This window comes from Nansenia antarctica (genome assembly GCF_963989245.1).
Source record: "Nansenia antarctica genome assembly, chromosome: 20".
Taxonomy (NCBI): domain Eukaryota; kingdom Metazoa; phylum Chordata; class Actinopteri; order Argentiniformes; family Microstomatidae; genus Nansenia; species Nansenia antarctica.
Window position 1 is genome coordinate 10,845,203 of NC_137693.1, and position 17,500 is coordinate 10,862,702.

At 47.2% G+C, this 17,500-nt stretch overlaps 1 protein-coding gene across 1 annotated transcript in view; it reads left to right on the forward strand.

Annotated features, from left to right (window-relative positions):
• Positions 1–7,746: 7,746 nt before the first annotated feature.
• The window catches only part of sgcd (sarcoglycan, delta (dystrophin-associated glycoprotein)), a gene marked incomplete at both ends in the record, with an annotated part of 79,633 nt that continues 69,879 nt past the window's right edge, over positions 7,747–17,500 (forward strand). Inside the window, one exon of the mRNA XM_080549691.1 lies at positions 7,747–7,932. Coding sequence (XP_080405817.1) covers positions 7,747–7,932 — 186 coding nt within the window. The remainder of the gene's footprint in view (positions 7,933–17,500) is intronic.

Genomic DNA, 17,500 nt, shown 5'->3' on the forward strand with positions numbered 1-17,500 from the left:
AAAAAGTGGGAAATTTATTTTTTATATTATGTGGTGGCTGTTGTAGAAAAGCAATTTACCATTCGAGGGCGAGGGTTGTGGAAACATTTCCCACTGTACAGGGTTGTGGCACGAGGCGAAGCCGAGTAAATGGCTTACTTTTGGAATTGAATCTGGGTCGTGTACATCAAACACACGTTTGAAATGCATGGAACGCATTACACTGAACCCATCCATGCATCCCGTCCATGCATTACAATGAGCCCGTCCTCCGAGGTCTACCTCCACCACCAGCCTCTCCTCACGCACGTGTACTCAAGAACCAAATCCTCGAACTCCAAGGTCAATTCCAAAATCTACTGTTTTCCACTGTTGCCCACTATGAGTTAAACACACGTTACACACTCTAGGCCTTATGGGACTTTCTATCCCACCTTTCATCTGTTTAGAAGTTGTGGGAGAGCCGGGTTCCAACCTTCCCTAGCTCTGTCACACACCTGCATTGCAGAGAAACTGACCTGAGACGAACCTCGTTGGACCATAATGGTTATGTTCTCTGAATTATTAAAATCTATCATCATTAGAGTTCTGTGTCTTAATGAACATAGGACGGCCCTCGAGGTGCTGTTCTACATGAGCAGCCACTGGTAGTTATCAGGATGGAGAGAGAGACCTAGGGCCTTGATTTTATCGCCATTAAAAAAAAAACGGTGTTCCCGCAAACGTGGGCGCTGGCCTGGAGTGGAGGTGGGCGGTGTGTCTGAAATGTCAGGGCTATTTTCAAGGCTAGAATGTTCCAGGCACCTGGTGGCACTTGGCCTGCTTATTGTCATGAGCACGCTTCTGTTTACCGCTACGCCACCCACCTGAGCGCAGGCGTGACATCGCTGTGGTAACTTTGCGTCGGGTGAAAATACAGCCCACGGCTCGTTTGAGGTGTTATTGTTTTTAATGTGCAGATTTCACAGCGTTCTTCTCTTGAAACAATGTTTTTAATGAGTGAAACTGTGTTATGATTCTGCTTTTGTTTTGCAGTTTTTCTGTGTAGGAGGCAGGCTAAAAAAAAGAAGTGCCCTATAGTGATCTCTGGGTGTAAATAGCAGATTTACATTCTAAAAAGGGCGTCTATTTGACCCCCAAGGCGGCTCTACTAGTAGCCAGAGGAGGGCGATGAGGGTGGGGGTGATGTGCTGCCAGGGCTTGGTGTGGGTGAGAACCCTGCCAGAGTTCTGCACATAGTGGCATTGAAACCACAAGATGTTGGAAACATTCCTTTGAGATTCTGGTCAACGATGACATGATTGCATCACGCAATTCCTTTCCGATTTCAAGTGCTTCTTTCAAGCTATGAATCTCCCGTTCTACAACATTCCAAAGGTGTTCTATTGGATTCAGATCCGGCGACTAGAAAGTCCAATGAAAAACACTGAACTCATTGTAATGTTCATGAAACCAGTTTGAGACGATTTTTTTGCTTTGTGACATGGTGCATTATCATGCTGGAAGTAGCCATTAGAAGATGGGTACATTGTGGCCATGAAGGGATGCACATGGTCAGCAACAATACTCAAATAGTCTGTGGCATCCAAGCGATGATTGATTGGTATTAACAGACCCAAAGTTTGCCCAGAACACATTCCCTGCAGCATTACACCCCCTCCACCAGCTTGGACAGTTGACAGGTGGACAGGTGTTCCTAATGAAGTGTTCAGTGAGTGTACAATTACAGGGTTAGCTTATTATGTTTAACAAGAAGGAGTGATAAAGAATGGAGCAGAAGTGTACTTTAGCAATAATTGGTTTGAGAGCTCAGGAGACAGGAAAATAATTGGCTTTATCGCTTAGACTACATGAAAGCGGACTGACCTAATAGATATGTTGTCTTCGTGCTAATGTGCTAAATGAAATAGTTTTATCAGAATGTTTTTTGCACTTTCTGTTCTGACAGGAAAAATCGTCCACGGCAATTCATAATTGGCTTCCAGAAGGACATTAGTTTCAAGTTTCAAGTTTATCGTTACATCACATTACACAACTATAAGAAAGTACAGTTCTTAGACTTCGGCATTAGCAATTAGTTTAAGCACATGTAAAAACCTGAAAAATAACTTTGCCTTCTGGTTGCACATTATGTTCAAATAGACACTGTAAATAAGGACATTTAATATTCCAATTCAAGATAAGCAGGGGGAAATTTGATCTTAACGGCATTGGTAAAAATGTGTCAGAGAAGATATAGCAAATTTAAGATACAACAACTTTTTAGGAAAGTATCATCGACGTCCACTCAGAGAGCTGGCAGATAGACTTGGCTCTCTCTGATAATGTTGTTGTGATATTGGTGAAATTAGTAGTGAGCCATCTGGTTGTTTACACGGCAGAGAATCCAGCCCTACAGGCTCTCGTCCAATAGCTGAGGACATCCCGGCGACAGACAGGGACCTGAGCCAATAGCAGATGTTTCATATCCTCTTGATCCCGGTCGATCCCCTTCGGGGGGGGGGGGGGGGGGGGTAATTCACGGGTCTGAACAGAAACCCTGGAGATCTGCAGAGCTTCCGAGCTTGCTCTGAAATTGACACAAAGTCTTCCTTCCACTGAAACGCTGTCCTGTAACATTACATACCAATTGGATATTGTTTTTGCAGGCAGGCACTCTCATTTAATACTCAAACCCGGGTCTCCTTGCCGGCAAGACTGCCGTAGCCTCCTAAGCCAAAGCCTAGGAAGGAAGTAACTCGGTGAGCTAACGTAACTGTCTCTCCTCTTTTACATGAGCTTGGTCTCCGAACCCCCTCTGCTACACCTCCAGGGACCTCTGGGATTCACTCGTACACTTCAGTATACTAGTCCCCCTTCTGCAGCCGGGGTCTGTTACTCACCCGAGTGCCACAGCCTGTATGACAATCTTATGATTAAGGTGTTAGCCTCTCACAGCAGTGGAACGAGAGAGGGGGAGAGAGGGGGCGAGAGAAGGAGAAGACACTAGTAAAGAGAGACAGGCAATTTACCATCACTGTCTCTCTCCCAGGGGAATGAAGGGGGGGGGGGGGGGGGGGGGGGGGGGAACGGGGGGCGGTGGGGCGAGCGTGGAGCCTGACTCTTAGTGACCTGTCACTGGCTGGAGCTGATCTGGAGGAGAGGAGGGGAGGGTTTCTGTGCTTCCTCTCTCTCTCTCTCTCTCTCTCTCTCTCTCTCTCTCTCTCTCTCTCTCTCATTCTCTCCATCTCTCTGAGTAGTGCCTGTGTTAATTACAGTCCCCCCCCCCAGACTTCCTCCCGCCCCCCCCCCGACACCCCCCCTCCCCTCCCAGCGGAGTGTTGATCTCAACCCCAACCAAACACTTTTAGTGTAGCTGGTATTGAGTTAGTGTGTGATTCCCCCCAAACACTTTTAGCTGCTATTGAGTTAGTGTCTCGTCATTGCATCATCATCATCATCATCATCATCATCATCATCATCATTTCATGTTTTTGCTCTGATGTGGTTCTGTGGTTCAATGCTATAGTGGATCATTACATGATAGGTAGCAGCTACAACCTCTGAAAAATGGATGAAACCCCTCAAGACACACACACACACACACCCACACCCATAACAGTGCTGTCTATGGGTGGGCAGGGTTGGCTTTGATGTTAGGGAGGCTAGTTAGGGAGGCCAGTAACCCTCAACATCGCTGTTTGAATCCCTGTGTGTGAGCCAGTGAGTGGAGTGTTGCTGAAATCACAGCTAACTGGCGGGGCTAGTACATGACCCATAACAACAGGATATGAAAACTGAGTAAAGACCTAATAAATGGCTAAAAAAGATGCCACAATGGCCCAATTAGCTACTTCTTAAACACTTATAATCCAAAAATGAATGCCTTAGAAGGAGGTCTTCCTGAATAATCTTCTATAACCTGTTATTGGTTGGACCGCTCTCTTTGTAACAGAACTAGCCCGTCATCATGAATAGAGAGTGTTGTCTGATCCTCAGAGTTAGTGACTAGAGAGTCCATTTGTGCCCAAATGATATGAACACTATTGCAATAACCCCAATATAACCCTGTTATGTAGGAGGAGGGTATCATATCTGACACAAACACACACACACACAGAGAGAGAGAGAGAGAGAGAGAGATAGATAGATACTTTGCCAAGTTATCTTTTATCAGATTTAAAATAAGACCGTTAATAAGCGTAGCGAATCCAGTTAAAAAAAGCTGTCCTATATTTTTATCAGACCAAAACAATTCTATTCAGCTGCTTTAGTGTTCGTTTAGCCCTCAAGACAAATGTGGCTCGCCGTTGTCTGTGTTCACACTCTGAGAAGAGCATTAGCTAATGGATTATGTTGTTGGTGTTGTTTGGCCCAGTGAATAATTGAGAGAGGGCTCTTTATTTTTATTAGATTCGGAGCAGATTCAACGCTTGTTAAATTGTTGACTACGATTCTGTGACCTTTTTACATCAGACTAGATTAAACAGACTTGGGCTTATTATTATTATTATTATTATCTAAAGTGGAGCGATGAGAGGCCATGGAAGAAAGCATTGAATTTATGTGGGTGAGGACACAACTTCCATAGAACAACATGAAGTAGTATACTTGGAGGTGGGGGTTGCCACCTTTCTCATTTGCAAATACGGGACAAAAGATGGCGTGCCACTGCACGGGGCGCGGGGGGGGGGGTTGCAGGAATTGGCGCATTTATGCCATAGGGGGGCCTGTGATTGGATGAATATACAGGACAAGGGAGGTCGTTATTCGTATATTCATCGAGCCCAAAATACGGGAGGGACATCCCGACTAATACAGGTCAGTTAGCAACCCTACTTGTAGGGTTGATGTTTGTGTCAGGTGAATATAGGCCTATCCGCTTGTTAAGTCTGACGTCAAAAGTGACGTTTAACTATTTCCGAGTCCAAACCAGAAATTCCCCGCACCAGAGTACCTGTGAACTACAGCGGTAGAATGACAGTTTAATCGTTTTTTTAGACTCGGATCTATTCATACAACAAGAGGGACAGCACTTTCCAGTTTTCTCCATATTGTCAGCGTCTTTGAGCCTCGGAAAAGCGCTATATAAATATAATTAATTATTATTATTATTTCGGCATTTCGAAGACAGCGCCTCAGCCAACGTTGGACCCGGAAACACGTCACGACTTAACAAGCGGATAGTATTTTAATAATCTTACGAATAACCTGGCTTGAAAAATCCATGACAGTTCGCTTGCAACATTACATAAGACTCTTCCGGGTCCTCTTATTATTCCTGTCTGGACATATCTAAACCCATGTTAACATCTACCTATTAACAGGTTATAAACAGGTTAGCATCTATCTAGCTATAAACAGGTTAGCATCCATCTGGCTATACACATGTTAGCATCCATCTGACTAAACACATGTTAGCATCTATCTAGCTATAAACATGTTAGCATCTATCTAGCTATAAGCAGTTTAGCATCCATCCAGTAGCTTCTTGCAGTTGAACATGTTGTGTATTTTTCTATATTCACATTTTTGCTGGGAGACAGCCCATTCGCCCGTGAAGACAGATGTAGGGCAGAAGTTGCCAGATTCCGCTACCAAACCCCATGTTGTCAGTAAAAAGAGAGAGTTGATGGAGAGACGCCCGGTGATTTGGCACCGGAGACAGAACCAATAACATTCAGGGATGCTTGGCTTCCCTCTAATCAGAAACAGACGTTGTGTTGTGGGCGCTAGCCGTGCTTTCTTTAGGCTCTAACTGACTCACTAAGAGACTCAATTGGACCGGCGGTGGGGAGAACACTCAAAGGGCAGCCTTCTGGTTCGCTTCCAACTTTCCATTTTCTTTTCCTGGCTGCTCATTTTTTCCTTCTGTGTGCCTCTCCCTTGATGAGTTTAAAACACCATGATTTAGGCTGTAACCAAGCACCATTTCTCCTATCGTATTCGAGCTGTCTTTTTTCCCTCCAAAATATATCTTTTTTTCCCTGTGTCTACTCTGTGTGTTGCTGTGTGTGGAGTGTTGTTGATAGGCTGCCAGGGTGGTAGCTTAAGATAGGATGAATTTGACCTGCTGTGCAGTGTGCAATGTGTAATAACACATTTATAACCTACTCAGGACTAATCGGTTTACTACTTCAACTGAAATCCTTTGCACACAGGACATCATTGTCCAGTATGTTTAAGTTTAAGTTGGTACTGTGCCGTACAATAGACACTACGGACTTGCTGTCTACTATCCTCTCCCTGGAGGCGGTCCAATCAAGGCTGTGCACGTACGCCGCAAACTGTCTGTGCTTCAGTTACTGTCTGATGTGTATTTGTACTGTCCTGTTCTGTCCTGCTCCGAGCCCGATGTTTACCTGAGGGTATCCAGGACGACATTACAAAACAGGAAAACAGGGCTAGTCGAGCGATCAATGATCATTTGGTGCTGTTTGGAAACTCCCTCGGGACCAATAGAGAGAAGCACTTTGAACAGATCAGGTTCTATCTTAAATTAATTATGGTACCTACCTACATACTGTATAATGAACCTTTTAGAGTCGTTATGATGATGATGATGATGATGATGATGATGTTGATTATGATGGCGAAGACCCTCATCCTCATCATCATCATCATCATCATCATGATTCTCATCATCATAACAACGTCTCCCCCTCAGAGGAGACGGATGAAGGCGGAAATCGGTCTGACAACCGTTCCTCATTCCGTTCCGAGCCTCGTCCTACGACTTCCTACCTCCAGCAGCCTCCCCCTGGTGGCCTCCCCTGTGCACCACATCTATCCCTCCCTACCGTACAGACAGGGAATGCCACCAGCCTGACGTGATCTCCCCCTCCTGCTGACAGGCTTTGGAGTTCACACAGAGTGTGTCTGCTCTCATTTGTTTCAGTTAGCGCTGGATGCGTGCGGTTGTCAAATGCGATTGGTTGCAGCGGTGTCGAGCCAGCCACTCAAACGCTCTGTAGACAGTAAACAGTATTAGTATAGAGTTATTAGGCTATTATTATGGAGCTTGAAGTGAACGAGGCTGTGTCCCTCTTTCCAGGGCGGACGTTTGGTATGATCATTAATGGACACTCTCCGCACATCAAGAGAGAGGGAGAGAGGGAGTAATGGAGATGTAGAAATCGGATGTGGCCGCTGTGATACCTGAGTTAGATTAAGCCCAACATAATAGTCGCCGTTATATCTGTGTCATCATCGCCATTATCTTGTCATCTCCTCTACTCTCCCTTCTGTATCTCCCCTCTCCTTCTGCTCCTCTCCTCTCCTCCCCTCTCCTCTCTCCTCTCCTCACCTCTCCTCTCCTCTCCTCTCCTCTCCTCTACTCTCCCTTCTGCATCTCCCCTCTCCTTCTCCTCCTCTCCTCTCCTCTCCTCTCCTCTCCTTCTCCTTCTATCCTCTCTTTTCCTCTCCTCACCTCACCTCTCCTCTCCTCTCCTTCTCCACCGCTCCTCTCCTTACTGTTCCTCCACCTCCTCTCCTGTTCTGCCCTCTCCTCTCCTCTCCCTTCTGTTTCTCCCCTCTCCTTCTCCTCCTGTCCTCTCCTGTCCCCTCTCATTCTCCTCTCCTCGCCCTCTCCTCTCCTGTCCCCTCTTATTCTCCTCTCCTTCTCCTCTTCCAAATGATGTGATGGTGTGGGCTTAATCCGCTATCTGTTCTGAAGTCTCATGTTCTCTTAATTTAAGTGGTGGTGCGTGTGTGTGGGGGTACACTACATGTTCTACCTGTACTAACGGTTCCCTCTCCTCCCCTCTCCTCTCCTCTCCTGTGTTCCAGATGACCCAAGAACAGTGCACTCATAGGAACAATGTTGCGAGCTCAGAGAAACCACACGTGTACAAAGTGGGCATTTACGGCTGGAGGAAACGTTGCCTTTACTTCTTCGTCTTGCTGTTGATGATCCTAATCCTGATCAACCTCACTCTCACCATCTGGATACTCAAGGTCATGAACTTCACAACAGTAAGTACTCTGTCTTTCACCGGCCGATGGCCTCTGTAGTGTCGATAGTATACTGTGCAGGAGAGGCACATTTACATTACATTTGACATTTAGTAAGTAAGTAGCCTTGAGAACCGATGGTTCTCGAGCCTAATGGCCCATAGGGCAGGAGCCTATCTCGTGTTTCCGTAGCATGAGACGGCTTGATGGTACAAGTACACCCCCTGGACATGACGCTGGTATGTCGCAGGGTCTTACCCCCCCCAATCCAACCCTTAATGCTGAGTGCCAAGCAGGGAGGCATCGGGTACCATTTTATAGTCTTTGGTATAACTCGGCCGGGGATCGAACTCACAACCTCCCGATCTCAGGGCGCACACTCTAACCGCAAGGCCACTGAGCTTCGGCGTTTAGCAGATGCCTTATTCCAAAGCGACTTACAATCAATCCATTTGAGTAAATAGATTTAGATAGATAAATGATTTAGTAAATCAACTATCCACCAATCATAGCAGGAAAAAAGTCATCTATGCTTAGGCCTGGGGCCATTGGCAGTCGTCGTGCTAGAAGGAAGGAAGATGTATTATTTGTATTTTTTTAAGACACAAGGGGAAACAGTACAGGTAGAAATCGGAGGACGGACTCGTTGTACTGTGTAGGACGGAATGAGGAACGGTATCAAACACACGTGGGATAGTCATTGTGAATGCCTGGAAACCCGTGTGTTTGGTGACCATTCCTCATTCCGTCCCATGCATTACAATGAGCCCGTCCCCCGATGTCCGCCTCCACTGCTCTACAGCATGTTGTATCTCCTGTGAAACACGTCGATGAACACAATGAATTCTCCTCCTCGGACAGACACTTCATCATTCTAAGTCGTCTGTCTTTTACCTGCCTCCATCTGCCTTTCCCAGGCATGTTGTTTACACTGTATTTCTCCGTCTACTGTGAATACCCTGGCCTTACACAATGAATCACCCCGCCCCCCCCCCCCCGGGGACAATAAAGCTTGGATTGAACAGAATGTTCACTCTGTCCTAAAAAAAAGGTCACGACCTTGACCGAAGTAAGTGTTGTAATCGCTTCTAATTATGTAGTTCTGCCTTTGTGCCTATCTCTTGTTTTGTAAGGACTGAGTTCTCAGGACATTGATTATTTCATTTTTCGGGAACTAGTGCTGGACTAATGGGGATTTTTTCCTCCGTAAGGGGGTGGTAAAAATGAGGGCCCGGTAATTGCGAGCAGGGTCATTTAAGTCTCCGAACATCATTTCTCCTCACAGTGGTCGATCTGCTCTAGCATTAGTCCACTTAGGGAACTGGAGGCAACAAGCTATTTTCTCACACCACACTTATAAGCCTCTCTTACCCTTTTCCTCCCTCCCCACCCCCTAGCGTTTCTATCCTTCCTCCCCTTTCCTTTCTCTCCCTCTTCCCCCTAGTGTTTCTTCTCCTCCTCCCCTACCCTCCCTGCCTTCCTCTTTCCCTCTCTGCATGGCTCTTGTTACCTAATACCCCTCTCCTCTCCTCTCCTCTCCTCTCCTCTCCTCTCCTCTCCTCCTTCCGTCTGCATCTCCCCCCCTCCTTCTCCTCATCCCCTCCCCTCACCCCCCCGCCTCCCCTCTCGGCATGGCTCTCGTTAGCTAAAACCCCTCAGCTCCTTCTCTTCTCTTCTCTTCTCTTCTCTTCTCTTCTCTTCTCTTCTCTTCTCTTCTCTTCTCCTCCCTCTGAGAGGGTTAATTCCAGGGCACAGAGTTTAGTATTCAAGCTGACTGGCCACATGGGAGCTTGTTTGTATTTACATTTACATTGTTTGGCGTTTAGCAGACGCGTTTAGCGTAAGTGAATAATCTGCGATTGGCAGTTACAATGCTAGAAAAAGGAAGATTTTAGTTGTAATTTTTTCATATTACAGAAGCTGTATACACTGACACTGCGAGGAGGAGAGCTAACCCCAGCTCCACAGATCAGACCTGGGTTCAAATAGTATTTGTTTCCCCTCAAACGCTTCATCGTGGGGCTTGACTGATCGTGCCTAGGAATGCAACGGGAACCGAATCGACAGCACGGAATAGGAGATTCCGTTGCACCTCCTGAAGTGCAAGCCCCCCCCCCCGCACGCCTCTCCAGGCACAAGTAATCAACCACTGATCCATCCGAGCACTTCCCCAAAACAAACCAAACACCCTTACCTAAATAATACTCCCAAACCCAAATACTATTCAGAAACCCAGAAGTTTGTCGTAAAAAGATTACAGTCAGACGTCGCGCTCCGCCGAGCTTTAAGCCCTCGCCCAGGTTGCGGGTGTTTGACATTAATTTCCCTGTGTGTTTTGCTCACTATCCCAGAGTATTACTCTCCAGCTAAAACCCTGTGAGCCGTGCAGTCTGAGAGGCTGAGCGCCCGGTTGGCTGGCTGGCCCGCTGCTGTTTTCTGCTGGCTAATCCACAGCACCTGTGATGAGTCAGATACGGCCCCCACCGCCACCACCGCCGCCGCCACTGGCACGCTGCCGTCCCACCGTCTGAATAAAACATTAGGACAGGCTTTTTTCCAGAGAGGAGTTTTTAATATGAGAAATAAATAAATCAAGAGAGAGAGAGTTATTCAGGAGTTGTACTCCCCCAGTCCTCATCAGGGTGACTGGGACTGGGGGGCGGCTCAGAGCATGCTGATACAGTCCACTGTGTCTGTCTGGGTTTGGGTTGGTGTGTCTGTCGGTGTTTGGGGTGGTGTGTCTGTGTGTATTTGGGTGGTGTGTCTGTATGTATTTGGGTGGTGTGTCTGTCTGTATTTGGGAGGTGTGTCTGTGTGTATTTGGGTGGTGTGTCTGTGTGTATTTGGGTGGTGTGTCTGTGTGTATTTGGGTGGTGTGTCTGTGTGTATTTGGGAGGTGTGTCTGTCTGTATTTGGGTGGTGTGTCTGTGTGTATTTGGGAGGTGTGTCTGTGTGTATTTGGGTGGTGTGTCTGTCTGTATTTGGGTGGTGTGTCTGTGTGTATTTGGGAGGTGTGTCTGTGTGTATTTGGGTGGTGTGTCTGTGTGTATTTGGGTGGTGTGTCTGTGTGTATTTGGGAGGTGTGTCTGTGTGTATTTGGGAGGTGTGTCTGTGTGTATTTGGGTGGTGTGTCTGTGTGTATTTGGGTGGTGTGTCTGTGTGTATTTGGGAGGTGTGTCTGTGTGTATTTGGGTGGTGTGTCTGTGTGTATTTGGGTGGTGTGTCTGTGTGTATTTGGGAGGTGTGTCTGTCTGTATTTGGGTGGTGTGTCTGTGTGTATTTGGGAGGTGTGTCTGTGTGTATTTGGGTGGTGTGTCTGTGTGTATTTGGGTGGTGTGTCTGTGTGTATTTGGGAGGTGTGTCTGTCTGTATTTGGGTGGTGTGTCTGTGTGTATTTGGGAGGTGTGTCTGTGTGTATTTGGGTGGTGTGTCTGTGTGTATTTGGGTGGTGTGTCTGTGTGTATTTGGGTGGTGTGTCTGTGTGTATTTGGGTGGTGTGTCTGTGTGTATTTGGGTGGTGTGTCTGTGTGTATTTGGGTGGTGTGTCTGTGTGTATTTGGGAGGTGTGTCTGTGTGTATTTGGGTGGTGTGTCTGTGTGTATTTGGGTGGTGTGTCTGTCTGTATTTGGGAGGTGTGCCTGTGTGTATTTGGGAGGTGTGTCTGTGTGTATTTGGGAGGTGTGTCTGTCTGTATTTGGGAGGTGTGTCTGTGTGTATTTGGGTGGTGTGTCTGTGTGTATTTGGGTGGTGTGTCTGTCTGTATTTGGGTGGTGTGTCTGTCTGTGTTTGGGTGGTGTGTCTGTGTGTATTTGGGTGATGTGTCTGTGTGCATTTGGGTGGTGTGTCTGTGTGTATTTGGGTTGGTGTGTCTGTGTGTATTTGGGTGGTGTGTCTGTCTGGATTAGGGTGGTGTTTCTGTGTGTATTTGGGTGGTGTCCGTCTGTGGTTACAGCAGAGGATGGTCATGGTTATTTGAGGTACAGCTCTAGCAACAGAGGATGGTGAGTGGATATTTGGGGGGGGGGGGGGGTCTGGGGATGGTGAGTGGTTATTTGGGGGGGTCTGGGGATGGTAAGTGGTTATTTGGGGGTGTCTGAGGTCCAGCTGTAGTAACAGAAGCGGAGCAGACTCAGAGTGGCCATGGGGGGGCCATGGGGGTGTGATGATGTCACACTGAAACCGATCGTTCTACTTTGCCCCGGCGCTCTTGTGATGAAATGGGTTTGAACCCGGGTCTCCTGCATGGAAGACACAAGGCCATTAGGCCAAGAGGACATCGTTGTCATAGCGACAGCGTGTGTGTGTCTGTGTGTCTGTGTGTGTGTGTGTGTGTGTGAGAGTGTGTCTGCTGTGTGTGTGTGTGTGTGTGTGTGTGTGCGCGGGCGCATGTGTGTATGTGTGTATGTATGTATGTATGTGTGTCTGTGTGTCTGTGTGTCTGTGTATGTATGTGTGTGTGTGTGTGTGTGTGTGTGTGTGTCTGTGTATGTGTGCATGTGTGTATGTATGTGTGTGTGGGTGTGTGTTTGTGCGTGTGTGTGTATGTATGTCTGTGTGTCTGTGTGTGTGTGTGTGAGTGAGTGTGTGTGTGTGTATGTGTGTGTGTGTGTGTGTGTCTGTGTGTGTGTGCATGTGTGCATGTGTGTATGTATGTCTGTGTGTCTGTGTGTGTGTGTGTGTGTGTGTGTGTGTGTGAGTGTGTGTGTGTGTGTGTGAGTGTGTGTGTGTGAGTGTGTCTGATACCATTCCTCATTCAGGTCCATTCTATGCATTACAATGAGTCTGCTCTGTGATGTCTACCTCCCACAGCCCCCCCTCCCCCAGCCCCCCCCAGACTCAAGGACACAGGTTGTGGTACTGAGTGTTTTAGGAGCCTCTTGGAGGGCCGTGCATCCAGCCTGCCAGATGGAGCCTTTATTCATAGCTTTCATGTGACGTCACAGCATAGTGGAAACGCCCACCTGACGGGCAAAAGGCACTTTTTGCGGGCAAAACCCACGGGCAAAACCCACTTTTTGCGGGTTAATAACTTTGATTTCCCGTGGGTTAGGAAAATAATTCCAACGTGTCCGGATAGAGTAGAAGACAGGGAATCCAACACTATTTGAATGGAGTCGATCCTCCACTCCTATCACCGTGGACACAGCAAGGAGCGAATTCCCGGATATAAATATTCCCTCGCCTCACTGACAGCGGGAGTTGGGAGTTTCGTCCAGCAGCCGGTGAACGCCCGGTTGATCGAGTTTCATATTAAAAGTATATCTTCTCGGGGTGTCAGCGCGGTGGTTAAGGGCTCAAAATGACCGTATACTGATGGTGAATTTAGCAATAATAGTCTTATGTTTGTACCACCTCCATAACCGGTGTTATTCACGGGAAAAGCCGGTCAAGGAGGCACCCTTTGCAGGTCAATAACTTTGATTCTCCGGGGGTTAGGAAAATAATTCCAACGTGTCCGGATAGAGTAGAAGACAGGGAATCCAACACTATTTGAATGGTGTCAATCCTCCACTCCTATCACCGTCGTGTATCTTGATAGTTCTTCATGAGTGAGGTGGTCTAAATAGTAGGCAGCCATGTTGAGCGATGTTGCTATGATACTTTTTGCCCGTCAGGTTGGTGGTTGCTAGGGAAGAAACCACGTGACTGAAAGCTATGATTGATGTGTTTTAATTGCTCTGCAGACCCACAGTGTGTGACTGCAACGATGCGGACAGATGAAATATGCAGTCTCGAGTGACAGACAGACAGACATGAGAGAGAGGTGTGTGTGTGTGTGTGTGTGTATGTGTGTGTGTGTGAGTGTGTGTGTGGTGTGTGTGTGTGTGTGTGTGTGTGTGTGTGTGTGTGTCTGGTGTGTGTGTCTGGTGTGTGTTTGTGTGTGTGTGTGTGTGTGTGTGTCTGGTGTGTGTGTGTGTCTGGTGTGTGTGTGTGTGTGTGTGTGTGTGTGTGTGTGTGTGTGTGTGTGTGTGTGTGTAAGTGTGTGTGTGTTTCTGCGTGGGTGCGGACCTGTTTTCTCTAAATGTTTCATTATGAAATGTCTTTTATGAGAAACCTGTCAACTCAACTCTCCTCCGTCTCTCTCAAAGCCTGACTGGGAATGAGTGGAAGTTTCTACCAGGAAAACAAACCTCTTTAATACTTTAATACCACAACGTCCTGTTACACATTCAACACAGTCCGGCAGCCTCGACAGCAATAAGAACTGGATCTAAATGAGGGCTCCATTCCCAATGTAACTGCATTTTAATTATCATCATATATAATAAGAATGATGATGATGACGATTATTATTATTATTATTATTATTATTATGAATATTATTATTGTTGTTGTTATTCTTATTCTTATGAATACTAATATTCTTTATATTATTATTGTGATCATGTAGTCATCATAATTAGCTTAGTGCAGTCATTGAAACTCTTCTTCCCCCCTATATGATTCTCACGCTGTTACAGAAACATCCCTTAATTCATGTCAGTAATACAACCGTTGTTGCCTTGTTGAATTCAAGCCTCCACTTGACTCTTTACTCAGCGGCTATTATGGAAATCCATGTCAAGCCTGACTCAGAGCCTGACTCCTAGCCTGACTCCTAGCCTGACTCCAGAGCCTGACTCAGAGCCTGACTCCAGAGCCTGACTCAGAGCCTGACTCCAACTAGGCTTCAGCCAGCTTGCCAAATACACTGTGATCCATGGGTCAACAGCCCAAAATCAGTCGATAGCTTTGTGCCGTGCGTCCTATAAAACACACGCGCGTGCACACACACACACTCACACACACATACACACACCATACACACACACACGCACGCACGCACGCACGCACGCACGCACACACACACACACACACACACACACACACACACACACACATACAAACACATACAGTATAAACTCTCTCTCTCTCTCCCTCCCCCTCTCTCTCTCTCTCAGAACTTTGTAGAAGCCTGCTAGGCAGGTTTCACACTAGAGTTAATTGAGCTCTTGGGGGGTGTTTTTTAACAGTGTTTAATAATGGCAGGACTGTGTTTTAATAAGGTCAGCGCCGGGGTCCAGGAGTCGTTCCACTACATGTAGTTTAACTGCTGCAGTTTGAACCTCGCTGGTAGTTAAATCTACTACGGTACTTTTTATGCTTTTTTGTCATGCAGAGATGTAGCAAACTACCGTCACTACAAATGCTCCAAACGTAAGCACAAAACACAACATCTAACTATTATTCTAACCCTTATACATCAAATGTCAGATGTAGTGAACCACTTTGCCATATTATTATTTTATTTTTTTGGGCGGGGGTGGGGGTGTTTAGAGAGGCCGGCCAGCAATCGGAAGGTCGCTGGTTCGATCACCACTGATGTGAGCTGGTGGTGACTGGAGGGTTGCTGGCGTCATATCTAAGGTATCCTACTGCCGATGTGCCCTTGAGCAAGGCACTTAACCCCTATTTGCTCCTGGGATGCCTGACGGAGGCTGAGCTTGTGCCCAGAGCCCAGTGCTGTGCTGTCACGGAGGGTGCTAACAAGATAATTTCCCCTCGGGGATCAATACAGTATATTCTTCTTCTTCTTCTTCTTTAGTTTTCCAAACTATATTTCTCTCAGGGGTAGCTTTCCTCCCTTGTAAAATAATTGGTAGCTCAAGTAGCTAAATGCATTATTTCACAGTAGCTTCCCCCAACACTGTACAGCACTGTACTGTTTAAAAAAAGAAGAAAGAAAATGAAAAAACGGTTTGTTTTGAAACAGCAGTGTCTTGTGGCCGTAGATTTCCACCCGCCGACTCCAGAGAAATCTGCCGAGGCTGCAGATGTTTCCCCGTAAGCAGATTAAACCATCGTCCACCCGGTCACACTTCCACTGGAGGCTCTCCCCCCATTGAAGAAGAAGAAGAAGAAGAAGAAGCTCTCTAGTGAAAGAGTAAGCTGACTGTAATTTATGTCCGGGACAAACCTCTCCAGTCCTGAGCCGCCATGCTAAATGGGGATGTTGTAATGGCAGTGACGGCTTAGATTGAGACAGATGAAGGTACTGTGTGACTTTGCCATCCGCAGTCCTGGAATTACCAGGGTAATGGAAGAAAGGGGAGACTGATCTACTGGCTCTAGTCCCATCTGGGTTCCCTGCTCAGATGAGTCACGGTCCTCTAGGTAACTGTCCTACTGGGTCTGCTGAGATGGGTCCTGGAAGTACTGTCCGACTGGGTCTGCTGAGACGAGTTCTGGAAGTACTGTCCTAGTGCGTCTGCTTAGATAAGAAGAAGAAGAAGAAGATATACTTTATTTATCCCCGAGGGGAGTTTTTTTTTTCACACCCTGAGACAACACACACACACACACACACAGGGAGAGGACAGAGCTCTGGGCTCTGGGCACAGGCTCAGCCCCCGTCAAACACATCTGGAGCAGTCAGGGCTTAAGTGCCTTGCTCAAGGGCACTACGGCCATTGGTAGGAAACCTTAGATGTGACGCCAGCAAACCCCTAACTTCTAGGCTGCCAGCCGGACTCATTTTTTAGAGAGAATCACAGTCCTGAGCTGCAGGTCCTACTGGGTCTGCTGAGTCACGGCCCTGCTTGATGTTGCCAGGTTACTGTCCTGACTGATCTTGCCTCGGGCGACGGAGCGCACGGAATAGTCCCCTTGATGTGCAAGCCCCGCCCACCCAGGGGGGGGGGCTCCAGACAGCCTCGATCAAACTCAAAGTATCCGAAAAGAACCAACCTTCAACCCGGGTCAGGCCTTTTGTCTAATGAGAAACATGAAACGCAGCGTTCGTCAGCGTTCTCGGGCCAGGGGTGCTGTAATTAGCATTGTCATCGTCCCCAGGTCTCGGGTGTTTAAAAAAGGGACAATTCACCTCATTAGGGAGAATGGAGACCGGTGTAAAAAAAAGAATCCTACTCATAGCCTACAGTAAGAAGAAATTAATAAACTCCTTCGTTATGAAGACGGAGGAGCAGCCGAGCGTAGCGACCTAGCGATTCCGCCCCCCCCCCCCCCCCCCCCCCCCGCCGTCTGGACGGTAACCGCCTGACCTTAGCGTCTGGGGTCTGGCTGCGGCGTGTGTGTGAGACGTTGGAGTCGACCGAGGATTACAGAAACCTCGCCTCGTTCTCCGCTCTGCTTCCCACAGCGTTTAAGAGAGTGGTCAGAAGAGGTTAGCGTGCGGTTTGGTTTCGTGTCCCGGCGAGTCAGATCGTCGTACTCATATTCAGAATCAGAATCAGAATTATTAATAATAATAATAATAATAATAATAATAATATCTTGGATTCATATAGCGCCTTTCTCAGACCCAAGGACGCTTAACAGATTTCATAGACAGACAGTCAGACAGACAGAACAGAAAAACAAAGCAAAGAAACAAAGACAGCGAGAGTGACAAAACTAGACTAGAGGCCAAAGGCCCATAGACGGATCATGAAAAAATGGGCCCCTGGGCCTGGACGTGTAGAAAGGCCCCCCCCCCCCTCCCCAGCGCAGACACAATTTTTTTTTTTTTAGAGCGCAAGTAAACACAATGCCAACAGCATATAAGACAGCCTACGTTCACCTGCATCTCAACAGGTTTTACAGCGGAGGA